Here is a 24,239-nt window from a genome sequence, read left to right on the forward strand (position 1 = left end):
GCCAGCAACCAGATGCTTAAATGGACATCAGCATGTAGAGTGCAGAAGGGCCTCAGGATATCTGTGTATTTGGGCACCTGCTGGAAAAGCTCAGCAGGTCTGGCAGCAACTGTGGAGAGAAAGCAGAGTTAACGTTTCGGGTCGCATGACCCTTCCTCAAAACTGTATATTTGGGCACCTGCGTGTCCTTGGCCAGAAACATGCAAGTTGATCGACTGGATCCTGAAATGATTGCAAATCATGCAACATCTGCAAACCAGAGTGATAGAATTATAGAGATGTACAGCACAGAAACAGACACTTCGGCTCATCTAGTCCATGCTGACCAGATATCCTAATCTAGTCCCATTTGCCAGCACATGGCCAATATCCCTCTAAACCCTTCCTATTCATGTACCCATCCAGATGCCTTTTAAATGGTATAATTGGAGGCTCTGACACTAGACGTGAGCCTGATGCTATTCTAAGCAGAGGGAAGGCAAAGGCCTCCACACTGTTAACACCTGCTCAAAGCTCTGCAACAGACTAGTTTCTGATATGGTCTCCTGCAGACTTCCACAATGCTCTAAGATCTCTGTACATCACCACATCTGGCCCTTGACACATTCCAGATTTTAATAGCTCCACTTGCCTTCTGCTGCAGTTCCCTCTATAAAACCCACTAACTGATAAGCTTTATGGGGAGGTGATGGCCGAATGGTATTATTGCTGAACTGTTAATCTAGAGACCCAGTAATATTCTAGGGACTGGGGTTCAAATACTTCCACAGCAGATGGTGGAATTTGTATTCAATAAAAATCTGGAAATGAGAGTCCAATGATGACCATGAAACCATTGCCACTTGTCAGGAAAACCTATCTGGTTCACTAATGTCCTTCAAGGAAAGAAACTACCATTATTGCCTGGTCTGGCCTATATGTGACTCCAGACCCACGGCAATGTGGTTGCCTCCAAACTACTGTCTGGGCATATAGGTTTGTGCAAAAACTGCTGGCCTAGCCATTGAGACCACATCCTGTGAATGAATAAAATCTTTTCTGTCCCTCTTCACAAGGTTCCTTAAAATTTACTTCTGTAGCTATACTTTTGTTCTTCTGTGCTAATATCTGCATATGTGCCTCAGTGTTAAGTTGCATCTGACTTCTGCTTCACTCAGATTGCTCCAATTAGATTCAATGCTCCTGACATCCTACAGTGTATAACATTTGTTAAGGAGATTTGGATATTATTGGTAAGACTGACAATGGTGAGCTGCCTTCTTGAACTATACATCATAAGAAGAGAGGGATGATATTAATTTATGAGATGTGGGCGATTATATAAAACATAGACCATAGAACATTACAGAGCAGTACATGCCCTTTGCCCTCGATGTTCCGCTGTCCTGTGAAATTGATCTGATGCCCACCTAATCTACACCATTCCATTATTATCCATGTGTACGTCCAATGCCCATTTAAATACCTTAACGTCGGTGGGTCCACTACTGTTGCAGGCAGGCCATTCCATGCCCCTACTACTTTCTGAGTAAAGAAACTACCCTACTATCTATCCTAAATCTACCACCCCTCAACTTAAAAATATATCTCCTCGTGTTAGCCTTCACTATCTGAGGAAAAGGGCTCTCACTGTCCACCCTATCTAACCTTCTGATTATCTTACACATTTTGATTAAGTTACCTCTCAACCTTCTTCTCCCCAATGCAAACAGCCTCAGTTTCCTCCACTTTTCCTTATAAGACGTTCCTTCCATATCAGGCAACATCCTAGTAAATCTTCTCTGAACCCTTTCCAAAGCTACCCCATCCTTCCTATAATGCGGTGACCAGAACTGTATGCAATACTCCAGGTACAGCCTTACCAGTGTCTTGTACAGCTGAAGCATGACCACATGGCTCTGAAACTCAATCCCCCTACCATTAAATGCCAACACACCATATGCCTTCTTAACAATCCTATCAACCTGGGTGGCAACTTTCAGGGAATTATGCACCAGGACACCAAGATCTCTCTGTTCATCTACACTGCCAAGAATTTTGCCAGTAGCCCAGTACTCTGCATTCCTGTTACTTCTTCCGAAGTGAACTACCTCACATATTTCTCCATTAACCTCCATTTATCACTTCTCAGCCCAGCTCTATATCAGATCTATTTCCCTCTGTAATCCACAACATCCTTCGGCACTATCCACAACTCTGCCTATCTCAGTGTCATCCGCATATTTACTAACCCATCCTTGCCTACATCCAGATCATTGACTAAAATGAGAAACAGCAGTGGCCCCAAAATAGATCCTTGTGGCACACCACTGGTAACTGAGCTCCATGATGAACATTTCCCATCAACCACCACCCTCTGTCTTCTTTCAGCTAGCCAATTTCTGATCCATAGTTGTCCTTGAGCTGGTGGTGGCTAGCTGCTTCTTTAAATGCTGTCATTAGGGGGGTATGAATGCGGTGCTGATAGGGAGGGTGAAGAATTTTAAGGAATTATCTAACTGAAGTCTTCAAGATATTAACAAGGAAAGGCAGGTTAGATAACCTATTATCACTAGTTGGAGATTCCAGAACTAGGAGGCACAATCTAAAAATTAGGACCGGACCATTCAGGAGCGATATTAACAATAATTTCTACACACAGAATGGTAGCACTTTGGAACTCTATTCCACAGGTGGCAGTGGATGCTGGATTAATTGTTCATTTTAAATCTGATTTGATACATATTTGTTCAGCAAAGACATTAAGGGAAACAGGCCAAAGACAGGTATATGAAGTTGAGCCATATATCAGCCATTGTTTTGGGGGGGGGGTCAGGCTCAAAGGGCTGAATGGCCTACTCCAGTTCTTATGGTCCTGAGATTGCTAACCCCTGAATCTAAATTTGACCCTGACCCTGGCCTGGGCTCTTTAAGGGAATTCTCATTTTGACCTCGAAATGTGGCATTGCCCTTCTATTTGACTCCTAACCTTTGCCCTGGCCCTTGGTCCCAATGTTAGGGCTGGGACCCAACCTGCCCCTTGAACCCTGTCGCCAGGGGACACGCGGTGCTGTCATCACGGAACCTGTACGTCAGATTTGGCCCCGCCCCCATAGGCGGGGCGTGACGCCAGTACGCAGCGGGCGCGTGCGTCCGACGTAGGGCGTGGTGACGTAGAACGTGCGTGCGTGCGCGGGCGGGCGGGAGTCGGGGCTGCGGGCCGGCGCGCCATGTCCAGGAAGGTCTCGTACTTTTATGACCCAGATGTGGGCAACTTCCACTACGGTCAGTGAGGGGGGAGGGGCAACACTGGGGAGAAGGGTAAGGGGTACAGAGACTGGGGGGAGGAGTGTGAAGGTAGGGGACTGGGGGGGGTCAGGGTAGGGGACTGGGTCAGGGTAGGGGACTGGGGGGGGAGGGGGGTCAGGGTAGGGGACTGGGGGGGGGAGGGGGGTCAGGGTAAGGGACTGGGGGGAGGGGGGAGGGTCGGGGGGTAGGGGACTGGGGTCAGGGTAAGGGACTGGGGGGGGAGGGGGGGTCAGGGTAGGGGGCTGGGGGGAGGGAGGGGGGAGGGTCAGGGTAGGGGACTGGGGTCAGGGTAAGGGACTGGGGGAGGGAGGGAGGGGGGGTCAGGGTAGGGGGCTGAGGGAGGGAGGGGTCAGGGTAGGGGGCTGGGGGGGAGGGAGGTCAGGTTAGGGGGCTGGGGGGGGAGGGAGGTCAGGGTAGGGGGCTGGGGGGGAGGGGGGTCAGGGTAGGGCACGGGGGGAGGGGTGTGTTGGGGACTGGGGAAAGGGGGAGTCTGTGTAGGGGACTGGGGGGACGGGTGTGTTGGGGACTGGGGAGGGAGGGCAGGATCATGTTGAGACTGTGAAGGCATGTAGTGACAGGGGAGGGGCAAAACTGGGGGTATATAGCAATGGGAATAGGGGTGAATGTGATGAAGGGGTCGTACAGACTCGGGGACGGGACATATTGAGGGATTTTGGAGGCTGTGAAGGGGGTTTATAGTTGTGGTTCTGTTCGCCGAGCTGGGAATTTGTGTTGCAGACGTTTCATCCCCTGTCTAGGTGACATCCTTAGTGCTTGGGAGCCTCCTGTGAAGCGCTTCTGTGATGTTTCCTCCGGCATTTTTAGTGGTTTGAATCTGCTGCTTCCGGTTGAATGCCGGAGGAAAGATCACAGAAGCGCTTCCCAGGAGGCTCCCAAGCACTGAGGATGTCACCTAGACAGGGGACGAAACATCTGCAACACAAATTCCCAGCTCGGCGAACAGAACCGCAACAACAAGCAACCGAGCTACAAATCTTCTCCCAAACTTTGGGGGTTTATAGATATGAGAGGTTTGGTATCTATGTGAGGGGGAACACGAATTACAAATTGGAACATACAGAATTGGAGAGACATTGGGATTCAATGAATTGGTTTAGGTGGAGAGGTAGTAACTGCGCAAATCGGTTGCTGGAGTGTGCTAATTGGCTCATGTGTAGTTATAAAGGAATGGGATAGAGAATGGGGAACACATGGAGGCATGAGGGATATTAGCACATTTATAAGTGGCCACATGTGGGGGTATATGGGGAAGGAAAAAGGACAAACTCCAATACAAAGTTGGGTATATGTGAGTATTAGAGCTGAAAATGTGTTGCTGGAAGAGCGCAGCAGGTCAGGCAGTATCCAAGGAACAGGAAATTCGACATTTCGAGCATAAGCCCTTCATCAGGAATGAGCCTGATGAAGGGCTTATGCCCGAAACGTCGAATTTCCTGTTCCTTGGATGCTGCCTGACCTGCTGCGCTTTTCCAGCAACACATTTTCAGCTCTGATCTGCAGACCTCACTTTCTCCTATATGTGACTATTAGGCACACAAGGCTGCAATGAGAGAGGAAAATTATATGGCAGGTTACCCCCTAGTAATGATACCCATAATTCATGGATGTGGAGCTATGAACCAGACGCATGATCTCAAATCTTTGCTAGAATAACTCGGAATTTAAATTAATTGAATTAATACTTCATATCTGCAATGGTGACTAGAAATTGCCTGAGTGGTGTGAATACATTTGGTTTAATGTGCCCCTTAAGGAAGGAAATCTGCTATCCTTGTCTGTACTGCGGTATATTTAACCCCAGTGGCATTGACTCTAAAGTTGTTAAGGCCTGTCAGGTCAAAGCAAGTCACTCCGTTGCATTCAAGAAGATGGCACTACTCCAACTTCTCCAAGTTGATTAGAGATGGTCAATAGATGCCTTGTTGGCACCCATTATGTGAATGAATTTTAACCAAATGTTGAATGGTATTTGGTATATTAGTAGTGAGTGACAGAAGTTGGGGAAATGTGAAATAGGGGATAGCGAGAGAGACTTTTTTTGCTCGTGCGGAGTTTTTAAACTTCTCGCCATTACCAAATTACCTTGCAGAATCTTGCTTCGGCACTAAGTGAATGGGTCACATATTTTAGGTACAGTTGAGAAAGGTCAAAACTTTTTTCCAGGTTTTTTGAGGGATTTTCTCAAGGTCAGTGTGTATTTAGAGCCTTTTTTCATTCCCTCAATACATTTTAACAATGTGGTCAAGTAGTAATATTAACAATATTGAAAATCACATAATACCAGGTTAGTGTCCAACAGGTTTATTTGGAAGCACTAGCTTTCGGAGCACTGCTCTTTCATCAAGTAGCATAGCTACCTAATGAAGAAACCGCTCTGAAAGCTAGTACTTCCAATGGATAAACCTGTTGGGCTATTACTAGGTGGTGTGATTTTAACTTTGTCCACCCCTCCCCACCCCACCCTCGTCCAACACCGGCTCCTCCACAACAAGTAGTAATATATCCTTCTGGTTTGTGGCATTTTCTTTTGAAAGTGATACATAATCTGGCATAAATACCAAGGATGACATGTACGTTATGCTGTCAAATTTTTTAACTAAATGTCTGTAATAGAGTTTTTTGGTTATTTATTAGAAGCAAATCTCCCCATGCTTTGTACATTTACCAAAATAAATAAGTAGAAAGGTAGCATTGAGGTAAATGATGAATCTTGATGTAATTGAATGGCAGAGCAGACCCTGTTCCTGTTTGTATGTTTCCAATGGAACCCTTGTGTAAAAACTGATTTCCCAAGAATTAGGAAAACATGATTTGTAAATAGCTTCCTGAAGGGAGAAGTGTTGAATATAATATGCTGGCTATCAGTTAGGTAACCAAATTGCAGATGCTGTACCTCTGTGTGCTGCTCCTTGATATATACGAAATAGTTAACATCTTAACTACCCTTTGTAAAAAGCTCTATCATTTTATTTCAGTCCATTGACTATTATGTATGCTTCTAAAGTCTAGTGAACTTGGTCAGTGATGGATAAAATTACGTGTTGCATTAAGGCTATGATACCTATCTCCTCAGGCAAAAATGAGGACTGAAGATTAGAGTGGTGCTAGAAATGCACAACAGGTCAGGCAGCATCCGAGCAGCATATAGAATTAGGCCAATCAGCCTATTGGGACTGCTCCACCATTTGACCATAGCCGATACAGAGTCATAGAGATGTACAGCATGGAAGCAGACCCTTTGGTCCAACCTGTCCATGCTGACCAGGTATCCCAACCCAATCTAGTCCCACCTGCCAGCACCCGGCCCATATCCCTCCAAACCCTTCCTATTCATATACCCATCCAAATGCCTCTTAAATGTTGCAATTGTACCAGCCTCCACCACTTCCACTGGCAGCTCATTCCATACATGTACCACCCTCTGTGTGAAAAAGTTGCCCCTTAGGTCCCTTTTATATTTTTCCCCTTTCACCCTAAACCTATACCCTCTAGTTCTGGACTCCCCCACCACAGGGAAAAGACTGTCTATTTATCCTATCCATGCCCCTCATAATTTTGTAAACCTCTATAAGGTCACCCTTCAGCCTCCGACCCTCCAGAGAAAACAACCCCAGCTTGTTCAGCCTCTCCCTGTAGCTCAAATCGTCCAATCCTGGCAACATCCTTGTAGATCTTTTCTGAACCCTTTCAAGTTTCACAACATGCTTCCGATAGGAAGGAGACCCCAATTGCACGCAATATTCCAACAGTGGTCTAACCAATGACCTGTACAGACACAACATGACTTCCCAACTCCTGTACTCAATACTCTGACCAATAAAAGAAAGCATATCAAACACCTTCACTATCCTATCTACATGCGACTGCACTTTTAAGGAGCTAGGAACCTGCACTCCAAGGTCTCTTTGTTCAGCAACACTCCCTAGGACCTTACCATTAAGTGTATAACTCCTGCTAAGATTTGCTTTCCCAAAATGCAGCACTTCACATTTATCTGAATTGAACTCCATCTGCCACCTCTCGGCCCATTGGCCCATCTGATCAAGATCCTGCTGTAATCTGAGGTAACCTTCTTTGCTGTCCATTAACCTCCAAATTTAGTGACCTCTGCAAACTTACTAACTGTACCTCTTATGCTCGCATGCAAATCATTTATGTAAATGACAGAAAGCAGAGGACTGAGCACCAATCCTTGGGGCACTCCACTGGTCACAGGCCTCCAGTCTGAAAAACAACCCTCCACCACCACCACCCTCTGTCTTCTACCTTTGAGCCAGTTCTGTATCCAAATAGGTAGTTTTCCCTATATTCCGTGAGATCTAACCTTGCTAAACAGTATCCCTTCAGGAACCATGTTGAACGCCTTACTGAAGTCCATATAGATTACATCTGCTGCTCTGCCCTCATCAATCCTCTTTGTTACTTCAAAAAACTCAATCAAGTGTGTGAGACATGATTTCCCACACACAAAGCCATGTTGACTATCCCTAATCAGTCCTTGCCTTTCCAAATACATGTACATCCTATCCCTCAGGATTCTGGTGAAGAGGTGAGAGAGAGGGAGTTACCCACAGTGCAGGAATGAGGATTATGTGTGAATTAGTCTGTGCTCTGTCCCTTCTTTTAATGTTAAAAATCACACAGCACCAGATCATAGACCAGCAGGTTTATTTCGAAGTACTAGCTTTCTGACCGCTGCTCTTTCAGGTAACTAGTGGGGCAGGGTCATAAGGGACAGACGTTATAGCAAATGATCACAGTGTCAAGCAATCAAAACAATACATTGAACAAACTTAACAACAATCTAGGTTGTTGAATATATTGTTTTAATTGTATTACACTGATCTTTTGCTATAAATTCTGTGTCTTATGACCCTACCCCACTAGTCACCGGACAAAAGAGCAGTGCTCCAAAAGCTAATGTTTCCAAATAAAACTGTTGGACTGTAATCTAGTGTTGTGTGATTTTTAACTTTGCCCACCCCCGGCCAACACTAGCACCTCCTCATTATGACTACCTTCTTTGAATACCTTTGCTTTCACTTCAAACTACTTCAAACCCTCAGTCCCCCTCCTGACCTATGATTTGGCAGCATACCACAGAATCCCTCTCACTGTTGCTTATCTTTGTCCAGGTGCTGGGCATCCCATGAAGCCACATCGCCTGTCTCTCACCCACAGTTTGGTTCTACATTATGGACTCTATAAGAAAATGATGGTATGTATAATTTGAAAACTCTTGGTTTCATAGAATTAGATCAAATATACAGTATAAAAACAGACTGAAGACCATAAGACAGGAGTGGAAGTAAGGCCATTTGGCCCGTCGAGTCCACTCTGCCATTCAATCATGGCTGATGGGCATTTCAACACCACTTACCAGCATTCTCCCTGTAGCCCTTAATTCCTTGTGACATCAAGAATTTATCAATGTCTACCTTGAAGACATTTAGCGTCCCGGCCTCCACTACACTCTGCGGCAATGAATTCCACAGACCCACCACTCTCTGGCTGAAGAAATGTCTCCACATTTCTGTTCTGAATTGACCCCCTCTCATTTTAAGGCTGTGTCCACAAGTCCTAGTCTCCTCGCCTAACGGAAACAATTTCCTAGCGTCCACCCTTTCCAAGCCACGTATCATCTTGTAAGTTTCTATTAAATCTCCCCTTAATCTTCTAAACTCCAATGAATACAATCCCAGGATCCTCAGCCGTTTGACTTTTTGGTCCAACCAAATTGTGGTTGATCATAATATTTTCCTCCCACTCAAATGACATCTTTCTTCCAGTAATCGTCTATATCCTTCCTCAAATGTCCTTCATAAACAGGCTCAGGCAGCATTTTCCAAACTGTGGGTCATGATTATTGTTGGATTTGCAAAAGCACCAGATGGCATCATAAGCTCCGCTTCATCAGAGACTGCACCTTACAGTGGCACCGAGGCCTGGGCAACATCTAGCCCTGTCCTTGCTCTCCCTGGCACTTGATCTTTCTGAGACAGATGTCAGAGAGGCTTCATAAACATCAGAAAGGCTACAAAACCTGAATGAGATACCGGCCCCAGGTTTGCAGCTTCGTGAGGCGACAGGCCTGGGTTAACTCCCACTGTCCTTTGGAGGTGATGTGCAGGCGAGTAAATACACAGTCACCATCTTCAAAGGGGGCATTGTGCAGCAGGATGACTGCTCAGCCTCCATCCTTTTAGGGAGCAGTGTGATTAGTGGTCATGCATGATGACCCTGGGTAAGAAAACAGGAAGAGAGGGGTGATGCTGAGCCTTCTGTTACTTGTAAAATTGAAGAGCGTAGCTGGGTCCAAACAACTACACAAAATTATATTTTTGCAGAGTACTTTAAAACACAAATTTTCATTTATTTTGTATGCAACTTTATTGCTCACGCCTGGGGTGTCAGACTAGGAAATGATCTGGAAGCAGCAAGCTTGGTTCCACTGCAGCCACTTATCAGGGACATCATTTAAGTAATCCAGATATTTAATCGAATTGAAAAGCTGTATGTTTGTGACTGGGGCTTTTGAAAAGAAAGATGGAAAGGTGCATTACTCTTTGGTAGAACATCATTAAAGTAGTCTTTATCTTACTAAGGTATAGTTAATGTATTTGGGTCAGATCCCTTTAGTTGAAAAATTTTGATCAGGAGTCTGACTAGATGTTTTGGGATTTCCTCAGAAAAAGATAAATTTAACTACAATGGACTAATATCATAAATAATTTCTTCATTTGCTCATGCTCTGTTTTTTGCTTCTGGGGATGTGGATGTGTCTGGCATTCGTTGTTGCCCCTTAGTAAAGGCAGCGGTGAGCTGCCTTTTAAAATTACTGTCATTTGGCGAGCATTGAGTCATAGAGATGTACAGCATGGAAACAGACTCTTCGGTCCAACCTGTCCATGCCGACCAGATATCCCAACCCAATCTAGTCCCACCTGCCAGCACCCGGCCCATATCCCTCCAAACCCTTCCTATGCATATACCCATCCAAATGCCTTTACAATTGTACCAGCCTCCACCACTTCCTCTAGCAGTTCATTCCCAGTTTGAGTAATATACTATTTAAAAGGAGTAGGATAAAAGCATGTGGTATTAACTGGTTAGTTGTGTTTGTTAGTGTACTGTTACTCCATTTAAGTGTTCTCCCCATTTGACACTTGGGGATGAGGGTAGACAAACCTGAGTGTAAAATTCTCAATGATTTTCTTGTTTCCAACAGGTGTTCAAACCCTATCAGGCCTCTCAGCATGACATGTGTCGGTTCCACTCTGAGGACTACATAGATTTCCTGCAGAGAGTGAGTCCCAACAACATGCAGGGTTTCACAAAGAGCCTGAACACCTTCAACGTTGGAGACGATTGGTAAGAGAGAAACAAGGCTGTATGTTTAAAAGTGGCAAGCTGTGACTGCTGAACTGCTCCCTAGAGTCAGGATGTTTTTGTCTTTTTAATATTGAGTGTTGTTTCCACTTCAGGGGAGGGCTTGGCCTAGTGGTATTATCACTGAACTATTAATCCAGAGACCCAGGTACATTGCTGGAGACCTGAGTTCAAATTCTGCCACAGCATATGGTAGAATCTAAATTCAATAAAAATCTGGAATTAAGAGTCTAATGATAATTAGGCATTCAGTACCAATTGTTGGGTAAACTATCTGGTTCCCTAATGTTCTTTAGGGAAGGAAACGTGTCCTTACCTGGTCTGGCCTACATGTGACCCCAGACCCACAACAATCTGGTTGACTCTTAACTGCCCTCTGGGCAATTAGGGACGGGTAATAAATGTTGGCCAAGCCAGTAATGAACACATTCCATGAATGAAGAAAAAAAAAATTGCTGGCCCTCTATATCAGAAAAATGACTTACACAGTGTCAGTCGCTGCTTGAACTAGAGTAAAAGACGCTTTCAGGAGCTGTTTCAGCACAGTTCATGTGTCTCTACTTCAGGTTTTATTAAATGTAGATTTATGAAAGATGTTCTCAAACATGGCAAATCAGAACATTTGGAAGTATCTTGCAGTTCAGTAGGAAGGCAAATTAAATGTTGGTCTTTATTGCAAGGCAGAATTGGTATAAATGTAGAGAAGTCTTGGAGGTGTATGACATGATTTTCAGTTGTGATGGCCTTAGCTGAGGAATGATATACTTGCACAATAGGGGATTGGTAAGAGAAGATTCACTTGGCTGACTCCGAGGATGGAGTGATTGTCTTGGGTGGAAACTTTGAATGGGTTGAGAGTGTACTAATTGGAGTTTGGAAGAATGAGAGGTGATCTTATGGAAAAAAATATGGTTGTGAGGGTGCTTAACAGTGTGGACGCTGAGAATATGTTTCCCAACAGGGAGGAATCTGGAGCTATTCAAAAATAAGCCATCTCCACTTTCAGCCTGAGCTAAGAAATGTCTTCTCTGAAAGAGTTTTCATTCTTTGGAATTTTGTTCCTCAGAAGGGAAGCTGGGGCATTGTCTTGAATATGCTCAAATGATGTTTAAGTTATCAAAGCAGGCAGGAAAGTAAAATTGCAACCATAATCAGATCAGTCGCAATTGTCATGGCAGAATCAGTTTGAGGGACTGAATTGCCTACTCATTTTTTTTTAAGGACCTACTCCCTGGAATGCCAAATCACTGAGCATCACTCAGGGCAGTAAGGCTCTTGAATCTGGTTAACAAGTACATAGAAGCTAGAAGGATAAGCTGAGTCACAGTTCAATCTATCTCCTGTGTTGTGAATGGGTTCCGTTCCTGAGTCTGTTCGCAAGTCGATTTGTATATGAGTTGTAACACAATGCAGGATAATATAAAACAGCTGTTTCTAAGTGCAGGAAATGGTTATATGTCAGATTTTTAAAATTACACCCCTGTATGAGTTCGCATTCATAAGTATGAGTGTTTGTAAGTTAGACAATCTAAATCAAGGACCCCCTCTACTCGAGTTCAGTGCACATTGATGGTGACCATGCACTGTCACATGCATATCCTGCCACAAGACTATTACTACAACTAGGCTATGAAATAATTGCATGTCTCTGATCAGCCTTCTAGTCTGACACACCTCTGATCTCAAATACAGCTGTCTATTATATGGGTTCCTGTCTCTTCTAAGAATTCAGAGACTTCATAAATGTCAAAACTACATATGTGTTTGAGAAAGATCGGGAAAGCTTATTAATGGACCTCAATTCCATGGAACAGTTTTTAATCTGTTGGATGTTGAGTAGACTTGAGTAACAGATGGTGAGGAATTAGCAGTTTTAAATTTCACTTTGTGAAACTTGAAATTTTTACAACCAGCTTAGCCAACTCTTCGTAATATAACTTCTGTCTTTACCAGCATTGAGGGGTAACAGACTTCCAATAAAATGTGCATTAGCTGCTTGAATCTGAATGAAATTTATTTTGTATTTTCAGTCCTGTGTTTCCAGGATTGTTTGAGTTCTGCTCAAGATACACAGGAGCTTCTCTACAAGGAGCAACACAATTAAACAACAAGGTAACTCGAACATGTGTAGCTGTTTAAAAGCATGCTCGTTCAGCTATGTGGCTTAGCCAGTGTTTGAATATTGGGCCAGTATGTTTGGCCCTGAAGCTGATTGTCTAGTCACCTGGTTACGCACTCCTTATTTTGGATTGTCAGCATCATTTCTTTGTCCACCTCACAGTCACGTTGTGTCTGTACTTCCCTGTGTCTTGGCTTATTTATTTCCTCTTCCTAATTGACTTCTATCCTTCTCTCTTTTTTTCCCCCCCTCTCTCTCTCTGCTGGCTGACTGCCTTCCTCGTCTGTTTATCCACACTGTCTGTTTTAAAAAAAATATAAAGTAAACCTGTTGATGAATGGCACTTTGTTTTAAGGTGTGTGATATCGCCATTAATTGGGCTGGAGGACTTCATCACGCAAAGAAATTTGAGGTATTGTGTTATATGATAAAACATCTGGCTAAGATCAGCACACCTGGACTTCATCTAAAGTCTCTCTTCTCAATCATTTCTCTTCCCACAGGCTTCAGGATTCTGTTATGTGAACGATATTGTCATTGGAATCCTGGAATTGCTAAAGTAAGACATTTTCAAAATTTTTCTTCAACAATGCAGGAGATTGTAAGCTAATATTTCTCACTTTTTACAAGAACATGACAGTCCCAGTTAACAATGGTCTGGTTTGTTGGAATTCCTTCATTGCACCAGTGACTGCGCTCTCAAGTATCGAATTGATGACGTGGTTGGGGCATCCTGAGAGAAAGATGGTGGATCCCTGCAGAACGTTTTGTAGAGTGTGCGATACCTGTTGCAAGTTGGGATCAACAATTTTATTGTTCATGCTTCATTAGACCCCATTCACTTACAGGGCAAAAGTGAGGACAGCAGAGGCTGGAGATTAGAGTCGACAGTGTGGTGCTGGAAAAGCACAGCAGTCCAGGCAGCATCACAGGAGCAGGAAATCAACGTTTCAGGCATAAGACTCTAAGACTCTATGACATTTGGATGAAGGGCTTTTGCCCAAAATGTCAATTTTCCTGCTCCTCGGATGCTGCCTGACCTGTGCTTTTCCAGCACCACTCTCTCAACCTCATTTGCTTACAGCTAGGTAATTTAGTGCAGTTGTTCGCAGAGACCTTGTGGGTGTTTTGTACTCAGCATTCCCAGGAGTGGGTGAACACCTTGGACGTCATGGTCATGACTAACCAAATGAGAGGCAGCTGGTAGCATGATCTGCTCCTTCAGGCTTCTGATCTCCTTAGAACAAGGCTGATCAGGGCTGATGTCAGGCAACATTTCTTCATCCAGGGAGTAGCTTAAATCTGGGATTCTGTTCCTTCAAAAACAAAAACAGTTTTGAAGCTGTGGGGGTCAAGAAACCCAAATGGATAGATGGAATTAAGACAAAATTCATCACTGATCTAATTGAATTATAGGGAATGTGTCTGGGGCTGTTTAGCTTCGTCATTAACCCATTGCTCACCTCCTTGCCATATTGTTTCGAACTGGGTCGCTGTGGTTCAAATCATTTACTTCTGACGGAATACAATTCGAAAGCTGTTGCTTGTTACATTGAAGAATTATTTTTGTGCCTCTCAATTTGTCAAAAGCCCATGTCTGAAACAAAAACAAGCAGGTCTGTCTGCGTCTGTGGAGGAAAAACAGGGTTTACCTTTTGAGTCCCTCCTTCAGAACGAGGAACAAGTGGTCTTTCTGTTGATAACGGTGTAGCGGGTTGGGGTGGTGGTAGGATAGATGAAGCCCAGAGAAAGAATAATACATGCATCATTATTCTGAAAGGGATGGCTGATAGTAATCCTGGGAAGAAGAAAAGCTGAATTAAAAACCAAACAAACTGCAGATGCTATAAATCAGAAACAAAATAGATGGGTGACAGTGAGGGGGAGTGGGAGGAGGAAGACAGTGCAGGGACCCCCTGCGGTCATTCCCCTCAAGAACAAGTATACCGTTTTGGATACTTGTGGGGGGGATGACTTACCAGGGGTAAGCAACGAGGTTCAGGCCTCTGGCACGGAGCCTGGCCCCGTTGCTCAGAAGGGTAGGGTGGAGAAAGGTAGAGCAATTGTTCTTGGGGACTCGATAGTGAGGGGTACAGACAGACGGTTTTGTGGGGGCGACAGGGACTCACGTTTGGTATGTTGCCTCCCAGGTGCAAGGGTACGTGATGTCGCTGATCGTGTTTTCCGGGTCCTTAAGGGGGAGGGGGAGCAGCCCCAGATCGTGGTCCACGTTGGCACCAACGATATAGGTAGGAAGAAGGGTGAGGATGTAAGGCAGGCTTTCAGGGAGCTAGGTTGGAAGCTCAGAGTTAGAACAAACAGAGTTGTAGTCTCTGGTTTGTTACCCGTGCCACGTGATAGAGAGTCGAGGAACAGGGAGAGAGAGCAGTTAAATGCGTGGCTACAGGGATGGTGCAGGAGGGAGGGATTCCGGTTTCTGGATAACTGGGGTCCTTTCTGGGGAAGGTGGGACCTCTATAAAAAGGATGGTCTACACTTGAACCTGAGGGGCACCAGTATCCTTGGGGGGAGGTTTGCTAGTGCTCTTTGGGAGGGTTTAAACTAACTCCGCGGGGGCATGGGAACCAGGACTGTAGCTTTAGGGTACAGGACCTTGAGTGTAGGGAGGTTAGGAATAATGCAGCGATCTCTAAGGAGGGTGCCTGTAACCAGAAAGGTGGATTGAAGTGTGTATACTTCAATGCCAGAAGTATAAGGAATAAGGTAGGTGAACTTGCAGCGTGGGTTGGTACCTGGGACTTCGATGTTGTGGCCATTACAGAGACGTGGGTAGAACAGGGACAAGAATGGCTGTTGCACGTTCCAGGGTTCAAATGTTTTAGTAGGATCAGACATGGGGGTAAAAAAGGGGGAGGCGTGGCATTACTTGTCAAAGACAGTATCACAGCAGTGGAATGGACGATGGAAGAGGACTTGCCATCTGAGGTAGTTTGGGCTGAGGTTAGAAATAGGAAAGGTGAGGTCACCCTGTTAGGTGTTTTCTACAGGCCTCCTAATAGTCCTAGAGAAGTAGAGGATAATATTGCGAGGATGATTCAGGAAAAGAGTGAAGGTAGCAGGGTGGTTGTTATGGGGGACTTTAACTTCCCAGATATTGACTGGGAGAGCTATAGCTCGAGTTCATTAGATGGGTCGGTGTTTGTACAATGTGTGCAGGAGGGTTTCCTGACACAATATGTCGACAGGCCAACAAGAGGGGAGGCTATATTGGATTTGGTTCTAGGTAATGAACCAGGCCAGGTGTTAGACTTGGAGGTAGGTGAGCACTTCGGGGACAGTGACCACAACTCGGTGACTTTTACTTTAGTGATGGAGAGGGATAATCGTGTGCCGCAGGGCAAGAGCTATAGCTGGGGGCAAGGAAATTATGATGCAGTGAGGCATGACTTAGGATGTGTGGATTGGAAAAACAGGCTTCAAGGGAAGAACACTAATGAGATGTGGGGAGTGTTCAAGGAGCAGCTACTGCGTGTCCTCGATAGGTATGTACCAGTCAGGCATGGTGTAAAGGGCCTTGTGAGGCAGCCGTGGTTTAGTAAGGAATTGGAGTCCCTTGTGAAAGGGAAGAAGGCGGCATATGTAAAGATGAGGCGTGAAGGTTCAGTAGGGGCGATTGAGTGTTATAAGGTAGCCAGGAAGGAGCTAAAGAGGGAGCTAAGAGAAGCGAGAAGGGGACATGAAAAGTCTTTAGCTGGTAGGATTAGGGAAAACCCAAAGGCTTTCTATAGGTATGTCAAGAATAAAAGGATGACTAGGGTAGGTATCGGTCCAGTCAAGGATAGTAGTGGGAAGTTGTGTGTGGAGGCGGAGGAGATTGGAGAGACATTAAATCAGTACTTTTCATCAGTATTCACTCAGGAACAGGACACTGTTGCTGATGTGAATATGGAATCACAAATAATTAGAATGGATGCCCTGGAAATATGCAGGGAAGAGGTTTTGGGAATATTGGAAAGGATGAATATAGATAAGTCTCCTGGGCCTGATGGCATTTACCCCAGGATCCTATGGGAAGCTAGGGAGGAGATAGCAGAGCCATTGGCCTGGATTTTTATGTCGTCGTTGTCAACAGGAATAGTACCAGAGGACTGGAGGATAGCGAATGTGGTCCCATTGTTCAAGAAAGGGCGTAGGGATAGCCCTAGCAACTATAGGCCAGTGAGTCTGACTTCAGTGGTGGGCAAAGTCTTAGAGAGAATGGTAAGGGATAAGATTTATGAACATCTGGGTAGGAATAACGTGATCAGGGATAGCCAGCATGGTTTTGTGAAGGGCAGGTCGTGCCTCACAAACCTTATTGAGTTCTTTGAGAAGGTGACCAAGGAAGTGGATGAGGGTAAAGCAGTAGATGTTGTGTATATGGATTTTAGTAAGGCGTTCGATAAGGTTCCCCATGGTAGGCTAATGCTAAAACTTCGGAGGTATGGCATTGAGGATACATTAGAGGTTTGGATTAGGAATTGGCTGGCTGGAAGGAGACAGAGGGTAGTAGTTGATGGATTATGTTCATCTTGGAGCGCAGTTACTAGCGGTGTACCACAAGGATCTGTTTTGGGACCATTGCTTTTTGTTATCTTTATAAATGATCTAGAGGAAGGACTTGAAAGCTGGGTAAGCAAGTTTGCGGATGACACAAAAGTCGGTGGAGTTGTGGATAGTGAGGAAGGAAGTGGTAGGTTACAGCGGGATATAGATAAGTTGCAGAGCTGGGCGGAAATGTGGCAAATGGAATTCAATGTAGCTAAGTGCGAAGTCGTTCACTTTGGTAGGAATAACAAGATGATGGATTACTGGGCTAATGGTAGGCTACTTGGTAGTGTGGATGAGCAGAGGGATCTTGGTGTCCATGTACACAGATCTCTGAAAGTTGCCACCCAGGTAAATAGTGCTGTGAGGAAGGCATATGGTGTACTGGGCTTTATTGGCAGAGGAATTGAGTTCCGGAGTCCTGAGGTCATGTTGCAGTTGTATAAGACTCTGGTGCGGCCTCATCTGGAGTATTGTGTGCAGTTTTGGTCGCCATACTATAGGAAGGATGTGGAAGCTTTAGAACGAGTGCAGAGGAGGTTTACCAGGATGTTGCCTGGAATGGTAGGAAAATCTTATGAGGAAAGGCTGAGGCACTTGGGGCTGTTCTCATTGGAGAAGAGAAGGTTTAGGGGAGATCTGATAGAAGTGTATAAGATGATTAGGGGTATAGATAGGGTAGATACTAAGAACCTTTTACCGCTAATGGAGTCAGGTGTTACTAGGGGACATAGCTTTAAATTAAGGGGTGGTAGGTATAGGACAGATGTTAGGGGTAGATTCTTCACACAGCGGGTTGTGAGTTCATGGAATGCCCTGCCCGTATCAGTGGTGAACTCTCCTTCTTTATGGTCATTTAAGCGGGCATTGGATAGGCATTTGGAAGTTATTGGGCTAGTATAGGTTAGGTAGGATTCGGTCGGCGCAACATCGAGGGCCGAAGGGCCTGTACTGTGCTGTATCCTTCTATGTTCTATGTTCTATGTTAAAATCAGAAGTTGCAGGAAAAGCTCAGCAGGCTTGGCAGCATCTGTGGAGAGAAATTAGAATTAACATTTTGGATTGAGGAAGGGTCACTTGCCCAAAACGCTAACTGTAATTTTTCACCACAGATGCTGCCAGACCTGCTGAGCTTTTCCAGCAATTTCTGTTTTTGTTTCAGAAGAAAAGCTGGATAGGTGGTAACGGCTTAGCTGTGCTGAACGCCAACCTGGTCATGAAAGTGCTTGGAAGTGGGGAGTGGGTAAAAGATGTGAAGTGACATTCAGGCTCTCAACTCATTGAGTCCTGAAGGCTGCAGCGGCAAAAGAAATACTGTCCTTCCATCTGCATCTGTCTAAGGCCCATATCTATTGGATCTTGTAACTCTACAGGCGAATCTGAACTCCAGTAACCATTTTGCTTCCCTGCAGGTACCACCCACGTGTCCTGTACATCGATATTGATATTCACCATGGTGATGGGGTGCAGGAAGCCTTCTACCTGACTGATCGAGTTATGACTGTATCTTTCCACAAGTATGGGAACTACTTTTTTCCTGGAACAGGTGAGGACTTTGCAGCTAGTGACCAGAACGAGAGGCAAAAATAAAATTCAGTGCCATTTTTCCACTGAAACGTGAGTTCTCTGGTTTCATGTCAGCAGTTCCCTGAGGGAGTGGTGTGCAGTCACAGGGGTGGTGCTGAGGGAATTCTCCCTTGTATGAACTGTTGTCCTTTGTCTGAGATGTTCAGTTACGGTCCCATTTACTTGTCCAGATGGATGTTAGCCAACTCATCTTGACTGGGTATTGAGAAAATTGCAGGACGCTCTACTGGTGTCTAGGCTAGCATTTCACAACAGCCTGCTGCATTGAAAGTAACAATCAATCATTCACATCATCACTGGAAATTTAAAGATAACCCAAACATGCTGGAAATAAGCAACAGATTATTTCATATTAACTAGGTTTGTATTTTCTTACAAATAGAAGAGCATGTCTTGTTGATATGTTTAAACTTGTTGATGGACTAGATGATAACTGACGTGGAAAGTCTTGGATGGATTTAATGGAGTTAATGCACACATTTATTACTTGTTTCAGAGTTTGTTTCTTTTCAGATTTTTATTGTTTCATAGTACTTTTTAATCAAAAAACATTGTTCCATGTTGAAGAGTGAGGTGTTTGAAATTCTTTTTGTAGGTGACATGTACGAAGTTGGTGCAGAAAGTGGCCGCTATTATTGCCTGAATGTTCCCCTACGGGATGGAATCGATGACCAAAGTAAGGAGAAGAACTTTCAGTCTCATCTATATCTCAATCTGTCAAATACTGTTCCACTCTCAGTCTTCTAAGCTGTGTTTCAAACAGATTTTTAAAAAAAAATCATTCCCAGGATGTGGGCATTGCTCAGCATATATTGCCCATTCCCAGTCACCCTGAGATGATGATAGTGGGCCTTCTGTAACCACTGGTACACATCTTTGGGTAAACAGCATTTCATGTAGCACGAGGACATTAGGGATTTTTACGACAATCTGCCAGTTTCATGGTCGATTACTGTGACCAGCTTTTAATTCACAGACATTTTTTCTTCTGATTGTGTATAAGAATCTGAATTCAGGGTTTTAAGGAAGTTTTGAATTATCTGGGTTAATATTAGTCCAGGCCTTTGGATCACAAACCCAATCTATGTTCATTATGCTACCTTTATTACTGCTGTTCAAAGTGTACTAAGATGCTGACATGTGTCGGTGATGTGAAATGTGGAGGAACGGGTTGTATGAACAATCTAAGCAGTTGCAATTTTTGACCAACTGAATGGGGTAGGTAAATCTGGGTATATATTTTGAGTAGCATACTACTGGCCTACAGAACTGGATGACACTGTCTTAAGGGTGTGAAGAAGTTGGGGGCCCACATCAAGGGCTATCCTTTCACATACAGGCTGCTGCTGGAACATGGTGACTGGGAATAGCATTCATTTTGAAATTTAAAAAAAGACATTAAAGATTAAAAGTAAATACTGGAAATACTCAGCAGGTAGTATCAATAGAGTGTAATTGAAGTTAACATTTCAAGCAACTGGCTTTTCAGAGATGGAATGCACTGTCTGAAAGATTGAGGAAGCAGATTTGTTTGAAACTTCCAAAAGGGAATTGGATGATTGCTCAGGGATGTGGGAAGAGGTCATGGCAGTAGCAGTAATAAGCAGAGTCATTACAATCACGATGGGTTCTTCCTGTGCTGTATCTCTCTCTGCAAGAGCCGGGTGCCGTAATGGGAGTTGATGGGGTTAGTGTTCTGGAAGAGTGGGATCCGGGTGGCACGGTGGCACAGTGGTTAGCACTACTGCCTCACAGCGCCTGAGACCTGGGTTCAATTCCCGACTCAGGCGACTGACTGTGTGGAGTTTGCACGTTCTCCCTGTGTCTGCGTGGGTTTCCTCTGGGTGCTCCGGTTTCCTCCCACAGTCCAAAGATGTGCGGGTCAGGTGAATTGGCCATGCTAAATTGCCCGTAGCATTAGATAATGGGGTAAACGTAGGGGTATTGGTGGGTTGCGCTTCGGCGGGTCGGTGTGGACATGTTGGGCCGAAGGGCCTGTTTCCACACTGTAAGTAATCTAATCAATGGATTGAAAGGCAGATTTCCCTCCAGTCTCTCAATCTGGACTGTGACAGGAGAGCCTGCACAACAATAAGGAGCATTGTAACAATAAATGTCAGGGAGTCAGTCGGCATTTAAAGAAGTCCAGGTGTCCATTACTGATCGTCACTTGACCTCTGTCAACAGCACTCGTGTGAAGCCATCTGGGTCCCATTTTGTCATTCTGTTCCTGGCCTTGGGTTGGCTAATGAACAGTTGCAAGATCACTACAGAAGGTGACCAAAGCCAGTGGATCCTTGTTGATCCCTCTCTCAATTCACTTCTTTTCTCCTGTTTTAGCACTAGGGTTATGGGGGTAGTCTTGTGTTCTGATTTGAAGATAACTTTATTTTTTGATTGGTTTTCAGGTTACAGGCTCTTGTTTCAACCAGTTATCAAACAGGTGGTGGATTTCTACCAGCCGACATGTATAGTGTTACAAGTAAGTTTACTTTTTAATTCTTTACCTGTTGCCCCGCTGTCTTCTCCCACTAATTTTCTCAAATATATTATTGATAGTAAAAATCGATCATTAATGGACAGAAAAGGGTGGAGACAGCCTTGCTGTATTCATGGTCGAACTGAATGTTTTACCATTCTGTTTGTAATCAGCTGCACAGTAATGGTGGAGAGAGGCTGTTAAAGTTGCAAAGTTGGTACAGAAACGGAGAGATCTGGCGTGTAAAACCCTGAAGATGTCATGGCAAATTGAAAAGGCTGTTTCTTTCATTTGTGAAAAAAAACAGTACATTGGGATTGCTAAATAGAGGCGTAGAGTACAAATGCAGTGATATTATGTGCAACCTTTATAAAGGTCTTAGCTGGAGTATTGTGTCCAATTCTGGACACCACACTTTAGAAGGATGACAAGGCTTTGGAGATATGCGAGGGTAGTACCAATAATGAAAAACGTGCATTATATGGAAGGGCTGTGTTTGCACTCCATAGAGCAGAGAGCATTAAGGTGAAATTTGATCGTTGTTTTGATGGTTTTAATGGAGGAAATGCAAAACTGTTTTATTTGGCAGCAAGTTCAGTAATCAGGGATCTAACAAAAATGAAAAGATTTAGTCGAGTCGAATCAAATACATTCTTACATGGTATAACTCAATACCAGTCTGGGCGATACATTTTGTTTTCAGTGGGTTAGGGACTGTTAAGTTTTGAATTGTTGATTGTTAAGACTTGCCTATTTTCACCTCTCTAATAGCACCCAACACTGTCCCTGACTTCACTCAAATACTGACGATATCCCAATTCATAACTTTGTCTACTCTGGAGTTATCGATTCCAAGCATTCCACCTACTTTAAATTTGGGATTATCCTAAATACTTGTACATTTCTTACCTGATGAAGGGCTTTTACCTGAAACGTCGACTTTACTGCTCCTCGGATGCTGCCTGACCTGCTGTGCTTTTCCAGCACCACTAATCCAGAATCTGGTTTCCAGCATCTGCAGTCATTGTTTTTACCCATTTCTTAATTTACCTCATTTACCCTGTACCCCTGCTGCTACTGTTTTACATTAGCTCATGGATAAGGAACCACTTGATTTTATAATTCTTGTCCTTGTTCTCAAAGCCTTCTCTGCTCTCTACCTCTGTCATCTCCTCCAAGATATCTATTCAATTCAGTTCTAGCCTGTGGAATCAGTGCCTTCAGGTACTTGAGCTCTAAGTTTGAAATTTCCTCCCAAAATTGTCCCATCACTTCTTTCCTCCTTTGAATGTTCAAAAACTTACCTCATCTTCCCTATTTTCTCCATAATCGCAGAATTGTTACAGTGCAGAAGGTGGTCATTTGATGTCTCATATTTGCACCAGTTTTCGGAAGGAGCATCTTGACTGACTGCTATCTTTTGCCATAATTCCAGCAATTATTACTATTTAAATAATTATCTAGTGCCCTCTTGAATGCTTGAATTGAGTGTGCCTCCATCACATTTCCAGGTAGTGCATTCCAGATCCTAACTACTCGTGTGAAAGTTTCGTCTCATGTCATTTTCAATGCGTCTTTTAAAAATCTGTGCCCCCTTTTCCTTGATCCATTTCAGAGCATCAGCTTCCCCTCTCTACTTTGTCCAGAACCCACATAATTTTAAAATCTTCTATCAATTCTCCCCTTAGTTTTATCCTTTCTAAGGATGACTGTCTCAATTCTCCAATTTATTCTCATAGCTACAGTTTCTCATCCCTGGAACATAGCAAGGAATTTCAAAGTCTTTTTGAGGTACAGCAACAGTAAAAGGTGGTAATAGGAGGACTATGCATCGAAAAGGAAATCAGCACCATTTTACTATTTATGTGCCCAGAAAAGTCTTTGGGATTCCCTGGTATGTTAGCTGCCAGTTTTTCTTTTTGTGTTTCCTTTTTGCTTTTATTTGTTTTTTTTCACTTTCCTTCTGAATATTTGTGCTCATCTAAGATCCAAATTGTATTTCCTATCTGACATCTGTCATAAGGACGCTTACTTGTTTCATTAAGCGAGTGCTGAATTTCTTTGAAACGTTCTCTTTAAAAGGAGTATATCTTGATTCTGTCTGAGCCACCTCTCATTTGAAGATTGTTGTTCTACAGGCTTTCCCACCAACCTTTATCTATTCAATCCAGCTCTGTTTGTCCCACTGAGTTGGCTGTTCCCCAGTTGATTATTCTTACCCTGGATTATCCATTATCGGTTTCCACTTTCACCCTAATCCCTAATTGTCAATGATCACTGTAGCTAAAATGTTCTTCCACTAACACCTGACCCACTTCGTCTATCTTATAGCCAGGTCTAGCAGTGTTTTCTGATTGGACTAGACAGATACTGCTGTAAAAGAAATTCTGCTGAACCCAATCTAAGAACACTACCCTTAACATTACCACTATCCCAGTCTATATTCAGGTAATTCAATATCCCACTTTAACTGCTCGATCATTTTTGCACTTCTCTGTAATTTCCTTGAAGATTTGTCTCTATGTCCTTCATACTGATCACCCGAGTAACGTAATTACAGTTGTCTTATTCCTTAACTCCAGACCAATTGATCTTGACTTTGAACTCCCAAGACATTACCTTTTCTAACACTGCACTTCTCTCCTTAACTGCTTTCTTTTCTTTCCTATATTTTCGAAGCACTTTGTAATGAAGAATGTTAAGCATAAAGTGCTGCCCTTCCTACAGTCTAGTCTGTAATCAGCACAAGATCATAATTTCACATGGCAATCAGCACCTGTAATTCACCGATCTTTCTCACTTTACTCA

At 43.9% G+C, this 24,239-nt stretch overlaps 1 protein-coding gene across 2 annotated transcripts in view; it reads left to right on the top strand.

Moving 5' to 3' along the window:
- The first annotated feature begins 3,177 nt into the window (after nucleotides 1–3,177).
- The window catches only part of hdac3 (histone deacetylase 3), a 36,236-nt gene continuing 15,174 nt past the window's right edge, over nucleotides 3,178–24,239 (top strand). Inside the window, exons 1-9 of one of the 2 annotated variants that reach the window (XM_060837382.1) lie at nucleotides 3,178–3,264; nucleotides 8,445–8,527; nucleotides 10,538–10,680; nucleotides 12,729–12,810; nucleotides 13,173–13,229; nucleotides 13,321–13,376; nucleotides 18,778–18,911; nucleotides 19,548–19,628; nucleotides 21,361–21,434. In XM_060837382.1, the coding sequence (XP_060693365.1) occupies nucleotides 3,210–3,264; nucleotides 8,445–8,527; nucleotides 10,538–10,680; nucleotides 12,729–12,810; nucleotides 13,173–13,229; nucleotides 13,321–13,376; nucleotides 18,778–18,911; nucleotides 19,548–19,628; nucleotides 21,361–21,434 (765 nt within the window). In that variant the 5' untranslated portion in view covers nucleotides 3,178–3,209. The remainder of the gene's footprint in view (nucleotides 3,265–8,444; nucleotides 8,528–10,537; nucleotides 10,681–12,728; nucleotides 12,811–13,172; nucleotides 13,230–13,320; nucleotides 13,377–18,777; nucleotides 18,912–19,547; nucleotides 19,629–21,360; nucleotides 21,435–24,239) is intronic. The other variant, XM_060837383.1, reaches the window with a different exon arrangement.

The sequence above is a fragment of the Hemiscyllium ocellatum genome, chromosome 16, assembly GCF_020745735.1.
Source record: "Hemiscyllium ocellatum isolate sHemOce1 chromosome 16, sHemOce1.pat.X.cur, whole genome shotgun sequence".
Taxonomy (NCBI): domain Eukaryota; kingdom Metazoa; phylum Chordata; class Chondrichthyes; order Orectolobiformes; family Hemiscylliidae; genus Hemiscyllium; species Hemiscyllium ocellatum.